Here is a 21477-nt window from a genome sequence, read left to right as displayed (position 1 = left end):
TCTCTTCTGTATCCATCTACCCATCCACCCCAGAAGCACAGCACGGGGAACATGACGAATGAGAAGATAACACGACTGTACGACATGGGCTGTGAGCCTGAGAGGAGGGCATGGGTGGATCGCTACATCGCTTTCATGGAGGAGAGGGGCACGCCTGTCCCAAACCTGCCTTCAGTGGGCAAGAAGCCGCTGGATCTGTGCCGCCTCTACCTCTGTGTTCGAGAAATTGGAGGCTTGGCTATGGTGAGTAAAGTCTGGAAAGGCTGTTGCTGCAGTTCTGTGAGAGTGCTGCTGTGTTCGTACTGGGGTTTTAAAGGAGCAGAGCTGTGAAACGCATGTTAAAGAACGGCGAAAGCTCTCATATCCTTCCTCATATCTGCCTCAACCTTCACCCACAGACATCAAAGAAACAGAGGGGGAAATTCGCTAAGAATACATTGCACCTGCTGATGGTGTTATTTATTTGCACATGCTCTCTGCATTGTTTTTGTGCCTAGGATCTTGCATAAGGTTCATTGAAAACAATATTCCAAAAGACAAAAAAAATTGTTACAAAATACACAAACATCCTTTTATATCAGGGGTCTTCAACCTTTTTCAGGCCACATTGGTGGAAAGAAGACAGAAACTCCCTGCTACAAATTTTATAAAACTGAGTGTCACTTTTAAGCCTGGCCTATTATAACATGCACATAGTAACATATTGATGTGTCCTTGTTAGACGTTACATGTATTTATTATAGTAAAAACAGTAAATTACACATGATTACAAGAAACTAACTCTAACCCCAAACAAACCTATAGTAAGTACATGTTAATTAATATTATTCAGTATTTATTTGTGTAGTTACATTGCAACAAGGACACTATTTTAAGGTGTCCGTGTTACAGTGTAATTATATATTTAAGTACAGAGTAATAACAATTAACTACATGTACTTAGGGTTTTAATTAGGGTTTGGTTTAGGGTTAGTCACATGTAATTATGCATAATTTATAGTTATTACTATAGTAACTACATGTAATATGTGCAACAAGGACACTGTAAAATAAAGTGTTACCAAATAAAGTGTGACTACATATTAACATATTTACATTATTGATGCACAATGAATAAGTGCCACATTGGCTTTTTTTGAGTATTCAATTGTGCATGGTCATTTCCTCTATTTTTATATTTAGGTGATTTTTGCTGTTATCTAATAATCTTTACACATTAATATTTGAATAACACGTTTAAATGTAATCTCAAATATAAAATATAAAAAAAAAAAATTCACTTCACAATAAGGTCTCATTTGTTAACGTAAGTTAATGCATTAGTTAACATTAACACACAATAACTTGTATTATAGCATTTATTAGTCTTTAAATAAAAAGTGCTGTTGTTCATTGTTTATTCATGTAAGTTCACAATGCATTATTTAATGTTAACAGATACAACTTCTGATTTAAAAAAAAAAAAAAAGTATTATTAAATGTTAAAATTAATGATGTAGTAGTATTTTTCATTGATAGTTCATGTTAACTTAATGTGGTTAACTAATGTTAACAAATGAAATCTTATTGTTAATGTTACAATTTTTCACGTTGATGGATGGTGGAACAAATGCTTTCAAATAACCTCATGTCTCAAAGCACATAACATTACAATCATAATGAACGTAAACAACTTATTTACTCAAAAAACTGAAACTCAAAAAATGGTTTGTAAAGGTACATTCACGGCATGTCGAAATTACTGTTATTATGAGAATCCGACTTGTAAAAAGCGTTCACGTCCTTGTAGAATGTATAATTACGAGTAAATTCTCTCCCTCTCTCTCTCTCTATATATATATCTATATATCAATGTGAAGACTTTAAACCAGTATAACAAAATTTTTTTATGAAAAACATTGCCTGCCCTAGCTTTAACTTGCAAAGGCATTAAAGCAATCTTATATTGTACTTATAATGTACAAGTTATATACCTGTACATTTTAAATGCACTATTTTCTATTCCATTTTATTTTAGGAGGGGACAATGAAACATTTAGCTAAAGTTTAGCTTCTCTAGCTTTATATTTGAGGTTAACAAATGCATTTTTTAATTATTTTTAACAAAAAATAAGTTTCAAAGAGATCAAATAATAACTGGAAGACTCCCTGCAGTATTGCCACAGACCCCCTGTTAAAGACCCCTGCTTTAAATAAAGCTTTTGTTTACTGCCAGCTTTCTGTGGGCAGTAATAGCGCAATGCTAATTATTTCTGGCTAACAGCGATCATGTTTGTGAATCCTGCTCATTCTGTAATGAGCCTCATTTACATAGGAAAGAGGTATGTTTATCCAAAAAAAAGAACTACAATGAATTGATTTTAAGACTTGTATAGCGCCTAGAGAAGTTAAACTGCGGGTGGCATGCGAATCAGTCACAGGGTTAGATGGCAGAACCACTTAGTGAATTGATTGTTTCTTGAATGGTTTTGATTGAAAATCTCTCCTCGAACAGGTAAATAAGAACAAGAAATGGAGAGAGCTGTCCACCCACCTGAATGTGGGAACATCCAGCAGCTCTGCTAGTTCCCTCAAGAAGCAGTACATCCAATACCTGTTTGCCTATGAGTGCAAGGTGGAACGTGGAGAGGAACCCCCACCTGATGCGTTCACCATGGGAGACAGCAAGAAGCAGCCACAGCAGCCCAAGATCCAGCCACCCTCACCTGGTGAAGAACTTTACAATGTTACTATGGGGATTATTTGAGGATTTGTTACTATGATTTGATTAGGAACTCATTTAGAAGTGTTTATTTAAGTGTTGAAATGCGCTTGGCATTGAATTTTGACAAACTTTAAATGATACTTCAAATCGTGTGATTATTGAAATTTGTACTATATACCTTAGTCAGGTTAGAGGCCATACTGAATTTAACGCGGATGAAAACGAGGCTGTGAGGGATAGACTTAGTCTTTACAATGGCACGCAATGTATAAAGGTCCGAGATCAAGACTTCTTTATGGAGTTTTTGTCAACTGAAAGCTTTTTTGTGTATTTCTATCCCTCACAGACTAGTCTTCATTCCTTTAAAAAAAAATCAATATGCGCTACCCTGGCTAAGTTCTATTACTAATATGGTCAAAAACATTAAAAGAAAAAGATTATAATGATCATAAAAACTCCCATATATTTTTATGATCATTTATCAAATTATCAAAAAAACTCCCATAGATTTACATTGACAGACCTGAGCTATATCTAAATATTAGCAAATTTTAAAAAGTTAAGAGAAATGAATAAAATCTCAAATATAGTACTAAAAAGTCATGAAAATTTCTTTAGTGAACATGCGTTTCTTATGTTTAGCTCTAAAATATATAAAAATTGTCAGATAACAATCTTGTTGAAGAGCATGCAAAAAGTAAAACTACTTGCTTACAATCCATGGTGATGTTTGATTGTGAATTTCTTTAGTCAGACAAATCCTTGTCTAGTGCCTTATCCTTATCAAATGACTGTAAACTTGAATGAAAATTCATTGGTTAAAAACAACAACCCAAAAACCCTTGCAACCATCCTAGTATAGCCATCATGGTGGGCCAATTTTGCAATTTTTCTATTGTTTTTTCCATTTACTTCACTGTAATATGTGCTATAGCGTATTTGTCAATGATGCTATTGGAGTACAATATAATTTATGACATTCTTAGATTTATCTGCATCACTCGCATGTCGCTCTGGTCTGCCTGCCTTATAATGAATTCAGAACGGCTCTAGACAGAGCTATAAATATCTGACAGGTGATTGAGTCAAACTGAGACTGATGGTGGGGGGAAGGGGTGAGAAAGAGAGATGCCAAGCTGCTAGCTTAAGGATTCCCGTCCCCCCTCTTCCTGAGGCTAATGACTGATGATGTCACAGGGAAAGAGAGCTGTCAAACAGCAGGGGAGGGATTCCCTCCAAGAAGATTAATGGGGGAGGAGTGTGGGATAAAAACAAAAGTGACCTCAGCCTGACCCTTCGCTCAATGCAGACCAGTGAGCCAGCACTTTTTTTTCCATCTCTCTCTTTCTCCCGCCCTCTCCGACTCTCGGAATATGCGTAAGGTCATTGGCGGTCACAGACTGGAAGTGTTACAACATAGCACCATGTATTGTTAACTTTCAGTGCTGAAAGATGATTTTGTGGCTGGCAGCAGATCAAGGACATGTAAAGCAGACACTCTTTCATTCCCTCATTCTTTCATTCTACCCCAATTCTTTTTGTTCCCTGCGCTGAAATCTTTTGAAGTACCTTTTACTGCTCTGAGCTGCAGAGGAAAATGCAAATTGGTTTTATTACTTTGCATCAACTGAGCCGTAGAAATTTCAGACGTTATTAGGATGGTGTCCTTTTGTGCCACTGCATTTCAATGGAAATTAATAACTAGTGTATTCAAATGTTATTGGATTATGGAAATGCAGTCTGGGGATTGTAAGATTTGGGTTTCTTTCCCTGGAGCTTGGAAGAACTGATTAGGACTTTGTCATTTGCTTGTAGATTTATAAAATACCATTTAAGCACAATCAGAATATATATATATATATATTTGAAAGCATTTTAAAATATTACACAAGCTGTTTTATATATTTTAATGGGGCTTTCACCGTTATTTAAATTTTGGTAATATGCAGTTCTTTGTTTCACAATGGCGGGAAATCAATTTTGATTCAGGAAATCACTATCCTGTTATGAAAACCATTTTCAGTGCATCTCCATTTATCGTTCTATAAATGTAAAAAAAAAAAAATCGCATTGCAAAATTGCATCTTTGCAATTGTTTGAGAGCATCGAAATATGTATAATTTTTTTTCAAAGCCCTTTCACTCCCTAAACAAATGGAAGTGATCAATAAAGAGAACTTTTTTTTTTTTTTTGCGTTTAATAATTATTTTATATAACATACTCCTTTTATACTCTTTTCAACAGCAAACTCAGGCTCTCTTCAAGGGCCACAGACTCCTCAATCTACAGGCAGCAGCACCATGACAGAGATGCCAGGGGACCTAAAGCCACCAACACCAGCTACCACACCACATGGACAAGTGACCCCACAACCAACTGCCAGGTGGGCTAAATGAATGTAATATATTTTAGTGTCTTTTACCCAAGTGTGTGCATGTCGTGATTGGTTGCCCTTGTTTTACCCCAATTCTTTAGAAACAGTGGTATTAGTGTGCAAGATCCGTTCTCCGAAGGCAGTGACCCAGCCTTCCAAAAGCGAGGCCCCATGCATGGAGGCGGCAGTGGAGATGCCACCTCTAGGATGCAGTTTGACACCAGTAAGGATCCCTATGGAGCTCCTAGGAAAGGTGTGTTGTTGCTATTGTAATTACTGCATGTGGGGCTGGTTTTACATTTCTTCAATCTGCTCACTACTGCCTCCATGTGCTCCATTTATTAGAGCTGCATATTCAATATTTTCTTGGACACTGCTGCCATCTAGTGTCTGAAGGTTAAAGGCAGCATTAAATTAAAATAGACCTTATTTATTTTCCTAGTAATACATGTTGCTGGAATAATTGAGAATTCATCAGTGCACTTTATCCTAGGGGAAATAATTTTTACCCACATTATCTTTATTTAAAATGTTTTAAAAATGTGCTCTTCTGAAATTACTTTATGCATATCCCATTCACCATTTTGAATTCTCATCAGATAGTGGCTCAAATAAATATGGCCTGATTCCTCTGACAAAATCTTATTTTCCAATTGGTCTTTCAATTTTGAAGTTTGATTCACTCTTTGATTGTTATTTTAGTCTAGTTTTAGTTTTTCAGTAAATTTACATTTTATACCTTAATCCTATAATATACTAATAGATTTTTATAATACATGGAAAAGGACTGGAAGGCCAAGAAAACTTTCAAAATATGATGAGAAGTTTCTCAGATTTTCTTCTTTGAGCAAACGGAAGAAGTCCAGGTGGTCACACTAAATACTGATTTTTGCTTAAAGAAGCCATTTTGTTCTGATTTATTTTATTTTTTTTAAATAAAGATTACATCAAATTTCTGTTTGTATTGTATTAAAGACCCAAAAATAAATATAGATGCTCATTAAAACACTGCTAAAACAACAAAGCTAGTGGTGGCCTAAGACTTTTGCACAGTACTGTATGTCACTGTGAAATTTATAATGGGGTGTAAATATTCTCTCATGTTGTCTTCAATTTCACATATTCATTATCTTTCTTGCAGTTAAAAAGTGTTAATTTGTTTTCAGGTGGCTCTGAGTCCTTCATGCCAGGGCAGATGCCAGGCAGCGGCATGCAGGATATGTATCCACGTGGACCGCCCTCAGGGATGGGGATGGGTCCAAGACCCCAGTACTCCTACAACCCTGGTTTTGAGAGGAGGTAAGCCAGAACACCTTGGTGTCGGTTTATTAACTGCATGAAAACAATGCAAAAATCAAAAGCAGTATGTCAACTTTATTTAATGTTTATGTTCACAGGCCAGACCATGTCATGGGACCAGAGGGGGGAATTGCTCCCCCTGGAAACCAGAACAACATGGTGCCTTCCAACAGTGATCCCAGCATGTTCTCAGGCAGTAGATATGCCTCTCATCAGAGGTAAGAAGTGGCCGTTGTTGTCTAGTGCATATGAATGCATATGGTGTACAGAGCTGTAGTATATTATTTTCTGTTTTACTGTAGACATGGACATGATGGCTATGGGCAGCAGTACCCTCACAGTATGCCATATGGTGCACATGGGATGTACCCCCAACAGCAGGTCAGCAATCAAATGTGATCAAAATTTATCCCTCTTTTATGCTGAGAGTTAAAGAGAGTTTGTGGTAAATTCTTTTTGACTTTTCATTTCATTGTGGTAATTATTTGTGATATGATATTAGTACTATATTTTGAATTTTAAACACTTTGTTTGTTGGCTGTTGCAGGGTTATAAGCGGCCTGGGGAAGGGATGTATGGCCCTCCACCTAAACGGCATGAGAGTGAAGCCTATGGTATGCAGTACGGTGGCCAGCAACCTGACATGTATAGCCAATATGGTTACCCAGAACGTAGGCCCATGCAAAGCCCATTCCCCTATCCATATGGACGTGATCGCATGCAGCCAGGTGGGCAGGGACCTCCTCAGCATAGCATGATGAGTGGTGGACCACCCCCATCCTCTAACTCCAGCGGTGGGCATCAGGGGAACATGTGGCACACCAGGCACGACATGAGCTACCCTTATCCCGGCCGGCAGGGTCATGGGGCCCCCTATCCCTCCATGAGCCGTGGAGATGATCCAGAAGTCAGGGCTAGTCAGGACAGTCAGTGGCCTGGTCAGCGTCAATCCCCATACCCACCACACTCTTCGTCCTCTTCCAGCTCCATGCCCCCCATGGCTAACCGGCAACCATCTTCTTCCTACCAATCTCCTCCAGCAATGCCAAACCATATCTCTCGAGTCCCAAGCCCTGCACCATTCCCTCGGTCTGTGGGCGGCTCTATGTCACCCAATAAGGCTCATATGATGGCCTCTATGAAGCAGATGCAAAAGCCAGGAGGCCCAGGGTCTATGCCAAGCTCTCAAAGTGGTGGTATTCCTGGGCAAGGCTTCCCAACAATCCATCGGGAGGTCAGTTACCCACTAGATTCTGTGGAGGCTACACAGCCCCAGCTTAAAGCCCGGCGAAGATTAACATCCAAAGACATTGGTACGAAACTCTTCGCCAGTCATAAATTATTTTTTAAATTTGCCTGGTTATGACAAGGTTCTTAAAAATGCTTGTAAATCTTGTAGGCACACCAGAGGCTTGGCGTGTGATGATGTCCCTGAAGTCTGGGTTGCTTGCTGAGAGCACATGGGCCCTAGATACTATAAACATCTTGCTCTATGATGACAACACTGTGTCTTCCTTTGGCCTATCTCAGGTAAGTATGGACCAGGCACTGTTGGGTTGTAAGGCTTGAGTTAGTCTTGTATCAATTTTTGCAATTTTGTGGTCATATTTAATAGAATATACACCTATTATTTCTCCGAAACTGCTATGATAATGTAATAGATTTTGTGTCTTTTGTTTTTCTAGTTGCCCGGTTTCTTGGAGCTCATTGTTGAATATTTCAGAAGGTGCTTAATAGAGATCTTTGGGATCCTTGAGGAATATGAAGTTGGAACAGAGGGTCAGAAAACTCTCCTCGGTTCATGTTCAGAACCCACAGAAAAAGAGCAACCTTCCAGTCAAGACCTAAAAAGCCAATCCCTTACAGAACAGGTGGAAAAGCAATTAGATGTGGAGCCTGAGAAACCTCAGCCCAGCAGCTCAGCAGCAATCATTATAGAGAAAAGGGAAGAGTTGGGAGAGGGTAAAGCTGATGAAGAAGAGAAGAACACTGGTACAGAACCATGTCCTCCAGTGGAGCCCAGACCTAAGCAAGCCAGTAAGTATGACAGGCTCCCAGTGAAAGTTGAGGAGAGAGAGGCTGTGGCTGATTCTGTGGAGGATCGATCAGAGCTGCTAGGCTTGGCTGCGGAGTTTACCAGTGGTCTGCTACATTGGAAGGCAGGCGGAGGGGACTCCACTGCTCACATCCAGACCCATTTAGAGAGATGTGGGGAAGAGGAAGAACAGAAGCCCTTAGAGAATCAGGAAGGTGTGCAGGCACTTGAAAAAGAAACGGTTGAAGAGGGGCCCAGGAGGAAAGAGGAACTGAAAAGAGAACTTCCAGGGCCCTCAGAGGAAAACTTGACAGCCACTGTAGATGACATGCTAAGTTCTCGTCCAGGGCCGCTATCAGAAGGAGAAACTCAGACATTCCCCTTCCACAACAGAGAGAACCACAGCAGCATTACTTTGCTGGAAGACGAGCCCCGATGCTGGGATGAAGCACCTCTTTCAGTAGCCGAGGGCTGGCAAGATGAGTTGGCTAAGCGCTGCATCTGTGTGTCCAATATCATTCGTGGACTCTCCTTTGTCCCAGGCAATGACAGCGAAATGGCTCGGCACCCAGGTTTAGTGCTCATTCTTGGAAAACTTGTGCTTCTGCACCATGAGCACCCTAAAAGAAAAAGGATGCCGCCTACCTACCAGAGAGAGGAGGAGCGAGGTCTGGCTTGCAGCAAGGATGAATGGTGGTGGGACTGCCTTGGTGCCTTGCGTGAGAACACCTTGGTCACCCTTGCCAACATTTCAGGACAGCTAGACCTGTCTATTTATCCAGAAAGTATCTGCCTTCCAATCCTGGATGGGCTGCTCCACTGGATGGTGTGCCCTTCAGCAGAGGCCCAGGACCCCTTTTGCACGGCAAATGGCTTCTCCTCGCTTACGCCACAGAGGCTGGTGCTGGAGTGTCTGTGCAAACTGAGCATCCAAGACTCTAATGTTGACCTTCTGCTGGCCACACCCCCTTTTAGCAGACAGGAGCGCCTCTTTGCTACATTAGTGCGGCATGTTGGTGAACGAAAGAGTCAGGTGTGCCGTGAAATGGCCGTAGCTGTTCTCTCCAATCTTGCACAGGGTGACCCAACAGCTGCCCGAGCCGTTGCCCTGCAGAAGGGCAGCGTAGGAGCCTTGATAAGCTTCCTAGAGGACAGTGTTGCTATGGCACAGTATCAGCAGAGCCCTCACAGTCTCTTGCACATGGGACACCCCACCCATCCTGAGCCGCCCAGCATCAACATGATGTGCCGGGCCGCCAAAGCCCTGCTGGCCATGGCCCAAGTGGAGGAGAACAGGCCCGAGTTTGTGCTCTACGAGAGTAGGCTTCTTGATATCTCGCTGTCCTCCGTGCTGAACTCTGGTGTGGCAGCCATCCTGTGTGAGGTACTGTTTAAGCTTGGCCGCTCGTGACACGCACAAAGGAGCGGGAGCCTAGAGTGCCATCATGGGAATGCGCGGCTGAGCTGAGCCACAGAGATCACACAGAACTGTTGGTGTTATATTTTTATTTAAGGAAAAGAACACAAACAAAAATTGTTTTTACATACAAATGAATATATAGAGAATATATATAGCTCCTCTGCCCCATTTCCCAGTTTTCATTTTGGATTTTTAAATGATTTTAATACAGATATTTAATACTTGGTCTTTTCGTTTTTTTCTATTCTTTTTTTATTTGTTTTGTTTCATCTGTGTATTTTCTTTCATTTGTTTTAACCAAAGTTGGCATCCGATACCATTAGTTTTTAGAGTATTTTGCTCTCAGAATGTTTTTAATTGTTTTGATGCAGTGTTTTGTTTGTTTTCTTGTGGGACTTTGTTTATTCGGGGAATGCAGATTTATTTAAATTGTGAGACATGTTGTAGATAGAACTTCTCTTGCAAAGTGTTGCGATAAAAGAAAAAAAAAGAAAAAAAAAAACTCTGATTTTAAGACATACATGTATACAGCTCTGAAAAAAGCATTGTGCAATAGATTTAGCTGGCTCAGAGGGGAGATGATGAAATGTGAATGACCACAGGCAATGTTTTGATCTGACCACCAGTGTTGCACTGTTTCACCACACCAGTATCTGAGGGTCAAGCGAGTGTTAGTTCTAAACTGACTTGCTTCCATGTTAGTGCAGCCGCAGAGGGTCCTCTCTCTGACGGCAAACTCAAAGTGCTTCGGTTACCCCTCTTCTCTATACTATATCCACGGGTCAATTTGTATATAGGAACTGTACATTAAATGGGCCCCTTTCACATTTTTCTTTCCTCCAAGAGATGTGGTATTATACAAAGTGAGTAGTTAATGCTACATGCTGACATTTTGCAAATGAATATTAAGTCATTGTTTTCAGGTGAGGATAGTCTTCAAACATGTAAGGGGCCGTTCACACAGGGCGAGTTCTTGCATTCGATCTGCGCTATTGTTTTAATTGTTGGTCATATGCGCACATGCCAAACAGACATATTTGGTCGTTGTGCCGTCAAGTTGAAAATAGTTTGTATTCTGAAACGCTGCACAGCAGAACAATGTCGGTTTTACAACAATGGACCAGTCAGATGAATTTGGGTGCTAGAAAAGCATCTCCAGTGGATTAAGCATGTACATTAGCAATTGTGTATGGGATTTAATGCGCCTGTAAACGCACCTGTTTAGTTCAGTTGCACTCCAATGTTTTTAATGCAAGAATGTATTCTGTGCGAACGCCCCCAAAGACTTTCCTGTGTGTCCTATAATGAAGTTCTGTGTGACAGAGATAGCAATGGCTCCCTCTAATGGCCTTAGATTTTGGAAATTACAGGCTAACTGAAAGACGTCTGATGGCTTAAATGTAATTCAATGTGAAAGTTACCCCAAAATGACTTAACGATTTTAACAAAAAATATGTACAACTCTTTATGTAAGCTCTTTTTGCTCCATATGATTTGATGACCATTGTTTATTCAGTATAAAGTCTTTATACATGTTCCACATGTTAAAAGTAAATGTACATGAAATTTGGTCGAGCACTGTGAACGTTGTTCTTCAGTGTTGTTTTTATTTTTTTGTCACAGAGTGCCCAACAAAGTCACCTAAGCATGTATATCCTCAACATTGTAATATTTAAAAAGCAAAAAATGTAATTCACTGGCAGTTAAGGTCAATGGGTACATTTTTGGCCGGTCTACTCAGTGCTCTATGCTGCATCTGTCACATCCACAGTTTAACCAGATTACGTGGCCTAAATGTGCAGGGGTAAAAAAGCACAAACACTCTCACATTGGCATACTCTGAGGGAGGGTCGTTTTGTAGCTTTTCTTTAGTCGCTGCAGGGCACACATTTTTGTCCTTGGCCTCTCTCTTCTAGGAAACTGTGCTTTTCAGGGACAGCTTGAAAACATCTTTCAAAGACTATTACAAGATGTTTTTATTAGACCTTGCAATCACATGATGCCAATTTAACACAATAACTGCTTTAGTTTGATACATTTAAAGTATAAACACCACCGGCCAAAGGGCAGTAATATTATTTGCAAGGACCACACAAATGTTCCAAAAGTATGGTTACCGAAAAAGCCCACTGTTTTTAATTGGACTGCAAAGAACTGACCTGACATGTATGAATTAAATAGCTCATACTTTAGATATTGCAGTATGAACAAACATAATACTGCCAAATCTTTTGGCTCAGGTCTTGTGAAATCCAGTGTGGCACAAGAAATTAAGGCAAACACAACCACGCCGAGTCCACCGGGCCTTCATTGAGGCATTCTCCAGTGCTGTAACTTCATGGTTTATACTTAATCCAGTTGCTGGGTCAAAAATAGCTGATTGAAGTGACCTGTTGCCTCACACATTTGACCAGGACTGACCATCTGATAAATATTATTTCCAGACAGTCAGTTAAGGCTGTGAGTTCTTGATAATAAATTACAAGTTCTGCTCATTTTGACTTAAAGATGGAATTCCAGTCAAAGGGAGCAGAATTCTCTTGAGTCTCTTCATTTTTGGGGATAGCGGGGAAAATGGATTGCATTTTCTGGCGAAAATCCTTCAGCTGCAATAGAGAAATGATATATCAAACAAAGGTTGCAGATTATAGTGGGAAATAGATGAAAGTAGACACATGGCATTTAAAGGCATCACTTTCAGCATGTACGTACACTGTGGACACCCAGGACCTTCCAAATGGTGAGGCTGAGGAGGCCAACTCCACACCAGGCGTAAAGTGAACCCCATCCCAACGCTCGCAGCGCTAACGACGCACCACTTTCTGGCACCACAGCACTTCCCACTACACCCTGAGCACATCATAAGCAAAAGAGGGACATTAACTGCCAACGTATTGTACTAAAATATTTTGTTCAGTATGCTTGCACATCTTTTATAAGCAACACCTACAGTATATTGCTAAAGTACCACAAGTGAAACACCGTTCACAACCATTTAGTTCTGTAATCTGACACATTATGAATGAAACAGGAAGAAGTAAAAAGGACCTTGATTTTATCTATTGGATCATGGAAATTGAGCATTAATTAAGTCATAACAACATCCGGAAGTCATTTCAGACGAAGAGCACGCTGCTATGTTTTGGTAAACACTTTCATAGGGATAACAGACAAGGATTCATTTTGCACAACCAAACCAGTATTAAAATGTGCATTACGTTTTTGATTTCACCTTGACTCTATGGACTCAGCTTCAACAAACACCATTTTGTCTCAGATTTTGGGAGCATTCAAAAGTGAAAAAAAACATCTGCAACCACTCTAATATTCCTCTACAGTAGAGGTTTTGGGAGGGAAACAGTTTATTTTGCTAGTTTTGTGATAGTCACAGCAAGCAACAGACAGGTGGTGACAAACACCTATAGCTACTTTCCTCTTCCATTTTGTCAACCAAAGAGTTGTTTCAGAGAGCAAGTTATTATATTTTGACGAAATATTACAAAGACTTTTTAAACATGTATTTATGAATTGTGCATAAGATCAGGAACATATTTTACATTAAATGGAGATAATTTTGATTTCATGTTGACTTTAACAACTAACTAGTTTGTGTACAGAAGAAAAAACAAACAACAGATGCAGTCGCCACTAATAACATTATCTGCTTTAATGCAATTTAGTCTTTTTACTGCTCTACAAATTAGATTAGCCGTTATTAGAGCTTAGCATGTTGCAGCCATCGAGGAACTCGTTTTACGGCTGAGAACATGCGCTGGAATCATTTTACAGTTTTTAATACAATTAAAATTTTGACTGTTAAAGAAACTTTTTTTTTTTTTTTTTTTTTCTATAAAAAAGGGGTAGTACAATTATATGAGTACATCAAATTTTATGATTTTTTTTTTTTTTTTTTTTTTTTGAGACTTCATCTATGTTCATAAAACAAATGGTGCAGGACAAGTTGACACTGCCCTGAAACCAGTGCTATATAGCAGGATATAACAGATCTAGTCAAGTGATTTGTCATTAATGGAACCGGGCAAGACATGTGATCTGTCTCGTCGCCGACCTCATATTGGATTTAGCCACTTAAAAAGCATTTCTGGCAAAAGATGCGTGTTTACTGATGTAGGATAATGGCCTAAAAATAGAAATGCAAAAAACAGACAAAAAGAGTCTGTTTCTAGGTGTATGTTCAAAACAAGTCAGAAAATGGAATCGATGTCTGCATTTACGCAATGTCTAATTCTGTTAAGTTAACTGACATAAGCCTGGCATGCTCTGCTGATTAGAGGAATAACCAGAAGAAAACAGCTTTCCAAGAAAGATTTCACTGGAAACAGTGGAGCACTATGATTTCACATTTTCAAAATATTTCAGGACCATGACTGAATATAACACTACTAAATGGGTCAACAACATGGCTAAAAATCATACTGTGATCATTCTGAACCATACTGTGATTATTTAAACAAATATCGATATTGTAATTTGAACTGAGATATGAAACATCGCATAATTTGCTCACACTCTGCTGACCTAAATCCCAGTTTTCCTTAGTCAATTTTTTGTCCACTTAATTAATAATAATTAATTATTAATTAATTAATCAATGTTAACTTAATCATAATAATAAAAAAAGTTTTTTTTATTATGACAGGGTCACTTTTCATTTACAGTTTTTTTTTTTTTTTTGGAAAACTGTCGAGTTGAATATTGTTAATAATAATAATATTAATAAGAAGAAAAAGTATTGATTTTTATTTTTTTTTATTATGACTTTATTTACACTTTTGTTGTAACACTGTTGAGTTAAATATATAATATATATGTTGAGTTAAATATATTAAAAATAGTTGTTGTTAATAATAACAACAACAACATGATTAATAATAATAATTGGATTTTTTTTATTCCACTCAATTATGAAAGGGTTCATTTTTCATTTACCCTTTTATTGGAACAACTTTTGAGTAGAATATTATAATTGATAATAATAATAATAAGATTTTTATTTTTTATTCCACTTATTTGTGACAGGGTCACATTTCATTTACACTTTTTTGGAACATGGTTGCATTAAATTATTTCTGATAATAATAACATATAATAATTAATTATATGATTTAAAAATAATTATTCCACAATCATAACAGAGTCAGTTTTCATTTACACTCTTTTTGGAACACTGTTGAGTCAAACATTACTGTTGATAAAAATAATAATAAAATGTTATTTTACGACAGAAATATATTTAATAATTTGTTTCACTTTCATATGGCATTTGGTGGAGAACTGAAGGAAAAGTTTCCAGTTCCTACTATATTGCAGAAAATCTTGATACCTTATTGAACCACTCTGGACTCTTCTTCTTAGCCATGGCAAGGGTGGAGCCGAACCCTGCGATCATGCCCGCTGTGGCTACAGTAGCCAGGAAAGCACCACCTGAATACAAGAGACAACAGACACAACACACTGAGATTAATAATATACACAATCTGTCGATAACGTGACAGCAGTCTGAACAAAAATATATACCTCAACAATAGCCATCATGAGGGAATCATGATGTATTACAATTGCACTACAGTATTTAGTGAAATACTTCAAGGCATCATTAACTAACACTGACTGCAGCACATTTTGGATTTGTTGGCAAAGAGTGTGGACTGAGAGTGCAGGTCTGCAGCCAGACTCATACATTTCATACATCTCTACAGACAACATGACAAACGCAACTGCGCAACTGCGGGCTTCCAGAGAGAAAATGATTTTTAGTGATAATGTACTGTATAAAGAGTTTTGAGGATGTTAATCAATGGTTTATGCTTCTGTGATCTATTATACATTTTAAGAAAACCATGTTTAATTGCTGAATGATGAACTACACAAACATAATCCTGATGAGAGATCCACAAATTAGGTGAATGCTACCATGGAAATGGAAATTGCTGCAGAAGAGCTGACCGATGCCCACTCCCATGAAGCATTAGGAATGACAATCCATTGGTGTCCATACACTCTCAAACTACTTATTTGTAAATATCATTCTGAATATTTAGCAATAAACCTATTGGTTTTATACTCATAATCATGAACAGTTTTTGAAGTGCCTATGGAAAAAATAAATGGGGGGGGGGGGGGGGGGGGGGTGTCATTGTATTTAGGAATAATCATCAATCATAATCATAATAGCAATATGGTAAAACTCGAAAATTAACCAAACCTTTAAAAAAGCAAAAAGGCACTGAAAACTAAATTTGTTCAAATTTGCCACAATTTCGGAATATGGTTACAGTTATTATGGTTACAAAAATGCCCATGAAAATTGTTTTATTATTATTAATTTTATCATTATATAGCAATGTTTAATGGTATTAATAATTTAATAGTAATTTAATGTGCTAAATCCACCTAAATGTAGTTTGCTTTTACATTATAACGCTAAAATTTACATCTTTTAAGAAGTTTGATAAAAATGTTTAATAAAACTCTCTCTCAATCCTGGTCATCTAGCACATTTCCAGTAGTAAAATTTCTGCTGTTTGTCTATTAAAGCATCTTTTCATTCAAACATTAAAATCCACGGTTCGTCTCGAAACAGACGGTTCTCAGTTCAATGAATTGTTGACTCGAGGATCGCTCGGACCGATTCAGTTCGATTCCTAAACGAAGCGTTAGGACATGGCTCGTTAACCAGTTCACTAGAAAGATTCGACTCAAAGAAAGATCTGTTCACGAATACCACATCACTACATGCGAATCAAAAGTGCCAGAAATGTAGAATGTAGCGAATATGGACCATACTGTCGCCATACATCATATGACATTTAACATTTATATCTACGTTTCTGATTCAATATTTTGTGACTAATCAGACTAAGATCAGTTAAACAAACTGCTGCTTCATGAGTGATGTCAACGGATAATTCATAAAGCTTGTGCGTGTTCATAAGAAAGGTTGCATATGCTATCAAAATACATCAAACCTTTAACCAAGTGTATTTTGTCGTCTTCAGCAGTGTCATTGACTGCCCCGCACGAGCTCGCCTGCTCCACTGACATCTTGAACGGGTCCGACTTACACACAAGTCCGGTGGAAACACGTCAGGCGGAACCTTTCATATTACAGCCACTAGCAGTAAATAGTGGATTTGATTTCAGCATTTCACTGGACAAAAATGACATTATAAGCGTGCGTGCAGTTATATTCTGACTCTTAAGGTGTATCTATAATTGAAACAAGAATAAAATCCATATAAAATCCAAATAATGGCAGAGTAACAATAATGCTGCAAAAGTTTATGAGTTATCAACGTGATCATCATGATGCAAACCTCTTAAAAACTATAATAAAGCCTAATGTTATGGAACTAGATATGTGTCGGTGAGAGGAGGACTGAGATTCTGCCGACCATATCGGCTGTGTGTTCCAAAACTGAGTGAGTTCCCTACATAGAAAGCATTCTGGGTATCACAGACAGAGAAGAAGATGTCTAATGTTTTGTTATATTTATTTTTGTTATTGATGCTACAAGCTGAATCCATTCTGACCCGGAACCTGCATATGATTGCCATCCCCCAACCACAATAAATAAATAAATAAATAAATAAATAAAAATGCTGTCTAGGTATGAGCGTATTTGGCAATTCAGTGTTTTGAGACATGCTCAAAAATACTGTCTAGACTGGCAACTGTATTTAAGACACGTACTCATTAATGCTGTCTAGATCACTAGGTTTTAAAAGCTGTCTATACGGGCAGCTCACTTTGTTGTGAGCGCCCCCAAATATGCTGCCTACATAGACAGCTCATTATGATTTGAGACGACGCCGCCGTTTATAGGGTCATCGTGTGCCGTGAGCTCATGCAGTTCACGCGGTGATCTACTCCATCCACATCCTGCGCACAGCGATCCTTCTTCTGTTTCCGTCTTTCTCTCCTTCATCATTATCGATATAGATGATTAAACACCCACCTCTGTTTGTTTGCTATTGTAATATCCTGCGCACGGCGTCAGAACTAGATTTTTAGATGGCGTTCATGCAATAAAGACCCTCTCGCGAACGGGATTACGAGGACATCGGAAGGACGTTTTTTAACGTAATATTCCAAATCTTTTGAGTGGATTTAGCGCTTCTGAGCCGCATCAAAGGAGTTACGATCTTTGAGACGCGAACAGACAAAGCTACATTTCTGGGCATGATGTCCACATGCCTCTGTGTCCTGGAGCGCATCCTGTTGTGTTGAGGATAGACATCTGCAATGAAGGAGTTATCCAAACAAACATGTGAACCAAACACTCGGATCTTATTCCATGCCCATTGGTTTCGGATGTAAATATTAGCATTTTTAATGTAATGCAATTAAATCATTGAAGATTTCAATAAAACATGGAGCTAAGAAAATGGTTCCTTGATTACAGTTCCACGCTTTTCTCTGACTGGGTTGTGTAATGTTTTCTCCATCAGATCAGAGATGTTTCTTCAAGACCCTGCTGTCTCGTTCGTTCCTTGAGGATATTTGAATTACTGATTCACGTGTGTTGCTTTAAAGCTTTATTTTATCGCTGGTGGGTAAATGACAGGCAACATGCATCTTGGGGTAGAGGAGCCCATCCGGGAGTGCCAGTACAATCAGATCTGTACACACAACTCCTCACCCATGGACACCCCACACAGCAAGAAAAGGAAGATCAAAAGGAAATGGCAGGTTTTTCCAGGCCGAAATAAGTTTTACTGCAACGGGCGGATCATGATGGCAAAGCAGACCGGGGTCTTCTACCTTACCATGGTTCTTATTTTGGTGACCAGTGGCCTCTTCTTTGCCTTTGAGTAAGTATTTTGACCCACAGAAGTGCTCTAATCTCTCTACCCCAGACACTACCAAAATGTCTGTAGGCCATGTACACTCTTAGATAAAAATGAAGGTTGTTTATTGGCATCTATAGTTCCTTAAACATCCATGAAAACTTTCAGTTGCACAAAATGTTCTTTATAGTCGAGAAGAACTTCTTAATCTGAAGAACCTATCTCACTAAGAAAATCAGTTAAGTTTGGGGGAACCCAAAATGGTTCTTTACGGCCCTTTTGGAATCTTTATTTTTAAGAGTGTTGGCTTGAAAAATATCAGTGTTCTTTGAAGGACCTCAGCGCAGTAGGTCAGTACCATGGTATATAAATATATGGAAATAATTCAATACCAAATCTCTGTACACTACAGTACTGTTTTGTTCTTGAGTTTGATGTGATCATTATGATTACTGTTGATTAACTCCAAATATGGGTAGTGCTTTCAAAATATGAAGACTTCCATACCCACATTCATGGAAGTACTAGACATTGACAGTGTAAATATACAAACACGAGCTGAGAAAGATGCAAATTTCATCCTAGAGTCCATAACTAGCCTTGTGTAGGCCTAAACAAGATCATCAGTCTAGAAGTCCCTCCTGTTGTATTTTTCGCCATTACTCTTAATGAAGAGTTGCTGTGTTTTGTGCTTCATTTAAGCTGAATTGTTAACTGAATTGTGGTCTGGGATGCTGAAGTGCAGTTTCACTCAAGCCAGTGCAGTAATTTAGACCCTCTCACTGACGTTGAAGGACATTTACAAGTGGTAAATTTGGTGTAATGGAATTACTTAAGTCCACGTAACTTCCAACACACTGCAGGCTGTAAGGAACTCCTTGTGTAAAATTTATCCAACCTAGAGTAGAAACTATTGACGTATGACATTTGGATTCCTGACATTTTCAAAGATCTTTAGACAAAAGAGCCTTATCTTCAGAGTCTTTTGGAGAGTTTGCAGCAAAAACCCATATCAGGTGGTACGAAAATGCAAAGCTCTGCATACTCGAAGCATGTTTGCCTGTAACACTTCGACGGTTGTTTAAGAATCCCTCAGTGTGGGATCCTGAGACGGCTGCTGTGGATAAGGGATGTGTGGAACAGAGATTTTCCAGTGTCCCATCCCCCATCTCTCCAAGCCCCATACATTCCATACCACAACTTCCAAAACATAGACGTGGTGCGGTCCTGTTTCCATGGCAACGGTTTCCCTTTCCCGATCTTTGTGTGCTTTTGGAACAGCCTGTGTCTCCTAGGAAACAACAGGACGACCCAGCCCACAGTTGTGTTTTCTGTGCTTTAGGGTCAGTCCTGTCATGCTTTTTGAAACGATTATAAAGTCATTACAGAGGTTTTTTGAGCCATTTAACACAGTTAGCTGAGACTACAGATGAAAACACATTAGCTGCATTGGTGAAAGGCTGTTGTGTTGGTCTGTTGCGCAGTTCAAAGCAAGTCGTTTACTCGTAAATCATTTTAAGCAGATATTAATGGTTAGGTTGAATGCGAAACACCCTTGAGACTGCTTTCAGATTGTGTATCATGGGCAGGAATAAAAACAGGAAATAGTATTCAACTAGATTTATTGACAGTGGACAGGATGGATCAGTGTAGTGCAAGTAGTAAGGCTAACTAAAATTAAAGCAATATTCAGAGTTTAAAACCATTTACAATCTATTGACAGCATCCGGGACATTTTTACCACAGGAAATAACTGTTTGCATGGTTGTGGTGAAAGACATTCCAGAGGGTGCAGCTTTTATTTTTGTTAAAACGCATATATTCATTCTTAAGTATAAAAATACATGTTATATTTGAACTACTTTTGTCACCAGATGAAAGTCTGGTTATGTGCTACCAACAATACTTTTGTGGGCATAGTTTGCTTCATGACAATAAGTTCCTTTCTGGTATCCCTGCTCATAAAATTATCATGTTTACCATCTTAACGTGGTCATGAAGTTAAAAATTATATATGTAACTTTAGCTTTGCATGGTTAGTAAATGATTTTATCAAACTAGCCTTATATGTAAACACACACACTACAGTTCAAAAGTGTTCTGAAAGAAAAATAATACTTTTATTTGAAAAAGGATGCATTAAATTGATCAAAAGTGACAGTAAAGACATTGTTACAGAAGATTTCTATTCAAATAAATACTGTTGTTTTAAACTTTCTATTCATCACAGAATTCTGGAAAAAAAAAAAAAAAAAAACATGTATCATGGTTTTCACTAAAATATTGAGCAGCACAATTAACATTGATAAAAATTAGAAATGTTTCTTGAGCACCAAATCTGCCTATTAGTATGATTATTGAAGGATCATGTGACACTGAAGAATATAAAACCTAACAGTCAAAATTTACTAAACAAGTTCATTTTACTCAAATGCTACGGAAAAGTAAATTGTACTTAGAAGAAAGTTATGTGAATTCATTAATTGATTAAATTAAGCTTAACTTAAACTGAAAAAGTTACAACAGATTTAATTTTCCCAGCATTCTTTTCTTTAGACTGTTAAAGGACAGTTAATTTTGAAATTAAGTTTTATTTGTGTGTTTTTGCACAATATTAATGTAAAGGGAGATCTGTGCTTAATGTTCTGTTATGTTACGATTTAGGGGCCATTTACACAACACCCTTATCAACTAAAAACAGAAAACTTCTTTGCATTTTGGCCATTCATTTACACGACAACAGCCTTTTGGGGACCTGAAAATGCAAACTTTTTTTTTACCGTTTTTGCAGATCTGTGTGAACGGGGATCATTTTGACGTCTGTACATGAAAAA

At 38.3% G+C, this 21477-nt stretch overlaps 3 protein-coding genes across 8 annotated transcripts in view; 2 read left to right on the top strand and 1 right to left on the bottom strand.

Annotated features, from left to right (window-relative positions):
* arid1b (AT rich interactive domain 1B (SWI1-like)) overlaps positions 1-11417 on the top strand; it is a 95153-nt gene extending 83736 nt beyond the window's left edge. For 3 of the 4 annotated variants that reach the window (XM_051875942.1, XM_051875939.1, XM_051875941.1), the window contains 10 exons: positions 34-243; positions 2495-2708; positions 4949-5087; positions 5180-5331; positions 6245-6377; positions 6476-6595; positions 6680-6758; positions 6925-7690; positions 7777-7907; positions 8063-11417. In XM_051875942.1, the coding sequence (XP_051731902.1) occupies positions 34-243; positions 2495-2708; positions 4949-5087; positions 5180-5331; positions 6245-6377; positions 6476-6595; positions 6680-6758; positions 6925-7690; positions 7777-7907; positions 8063-9823 (3705 nt within the window). In that variant the 3' untranslated portion in view covers positions 9824-11417. The remainder of the gene's footprint in view (positions 1-33; positions 244-2494; positions 2709-4948; positions 5088-5179; positions 5332-6244; positions 6378-6475; positions 6596-6679; positions 6759-6924; positions 7691-7776; positions 7908-8062) is intronic. The other variant, XM_051875940.1, reaches the window with a different exon arrangement.
* On the bottom strand, positions 11297-16974 carry tmem242 (transmembrane protein 242). Its single transcript, XM_051876042.1, has 4 exons — positions 16822-16974; positions 15177-15277; positions 12545-12682; positions 11297-12438 (listed from the first exon to the last, which is right to left on the bottom strand). Exons 1-4 carry the CDS (start codon positions 16895-16897, stop codon positions 12325-12327), a joined length of 429 nt encoding a protein of 142 aa, XP_051732002.1. The 5' UTR covers positions 16898-16974; the 3' UTR covers positions 11297-12324.
* Positions 16975-17649: 675 nt separating this feature from the next.
* zdhhc14 (zinc finger DHHC-type palmitoyltransferase 14) overlaps positions 17650-21477 on the top strand; it is a 29931-nt gene continuing 26103 nt past the window's right edge. The window contains exons 1-2 of one of the 3 annotated variants that reach the window (XM_051876021.1): positions 17650-18169; positions 18305-18667. In XM_051876021.1, coding sequence (XP_051731981.1) covers positions 18414-18667 — 254 coding nt within the window. In that variant the 5' untranslated portion in view covers positions 17650-18169; positions 18305-18413. Of the gene's footprint in view, positions 18668-21477 lie in introns of all 3 variants that reach the window. The other 2 variants (XM_051876020.1, XM_051876022.1) reach the window with 2 other exon arrangements.

Source organism: Ctenopharyngodon idella, chromosome 20 (genome assembly GCF_019924925.1).
Source record: "Ctenopharyngodon idella isolate HZGC_01 chromosome 20, HZGC01, whole genome shotgun sequence".
NCBI classification, from domain to species: domain Eukaryota; kingdom Metazoa; phylum Chordata; class Actinopteri; order Cypriniformes; family Xenocyprididae; genus Ctenopharyngodon; species Ctenopharyngodon idella.
The sequence above is the reverse complement of the archived record's forward strand: the minus strand, read 5'-3'. Positions and strand labels throughout refer to the sequence as shown.

What these genes read in the sequence shown, in the direction of transcription:
- tmem242 (XM_051876042.1), bottom strand. Translation starts at nt 16,897, where the DNA reads ATGTCAGTGGAGCAGGCGAGCTCGTGCGGGGCAGTCAATGACACTGCT. An exon ending in CAAAATACACTTGGTTAAAG is followed by an intron (nt 15,278 to 16,821) that starts GTTTGATGTATT and finishes TCTTGTATTCAG; the next exon opens with GTGGTGCTTTCCTGGCTACT. An exon ending in GTCCAGAGTGGTTCAATAAG is followed by an intron (nt 12,683 to 15,176) that starts GTATCAAGATTT and finishes TGATGTGCTCAG; the next exon opens with GGTGTAGTGGGAAGTGCTGT.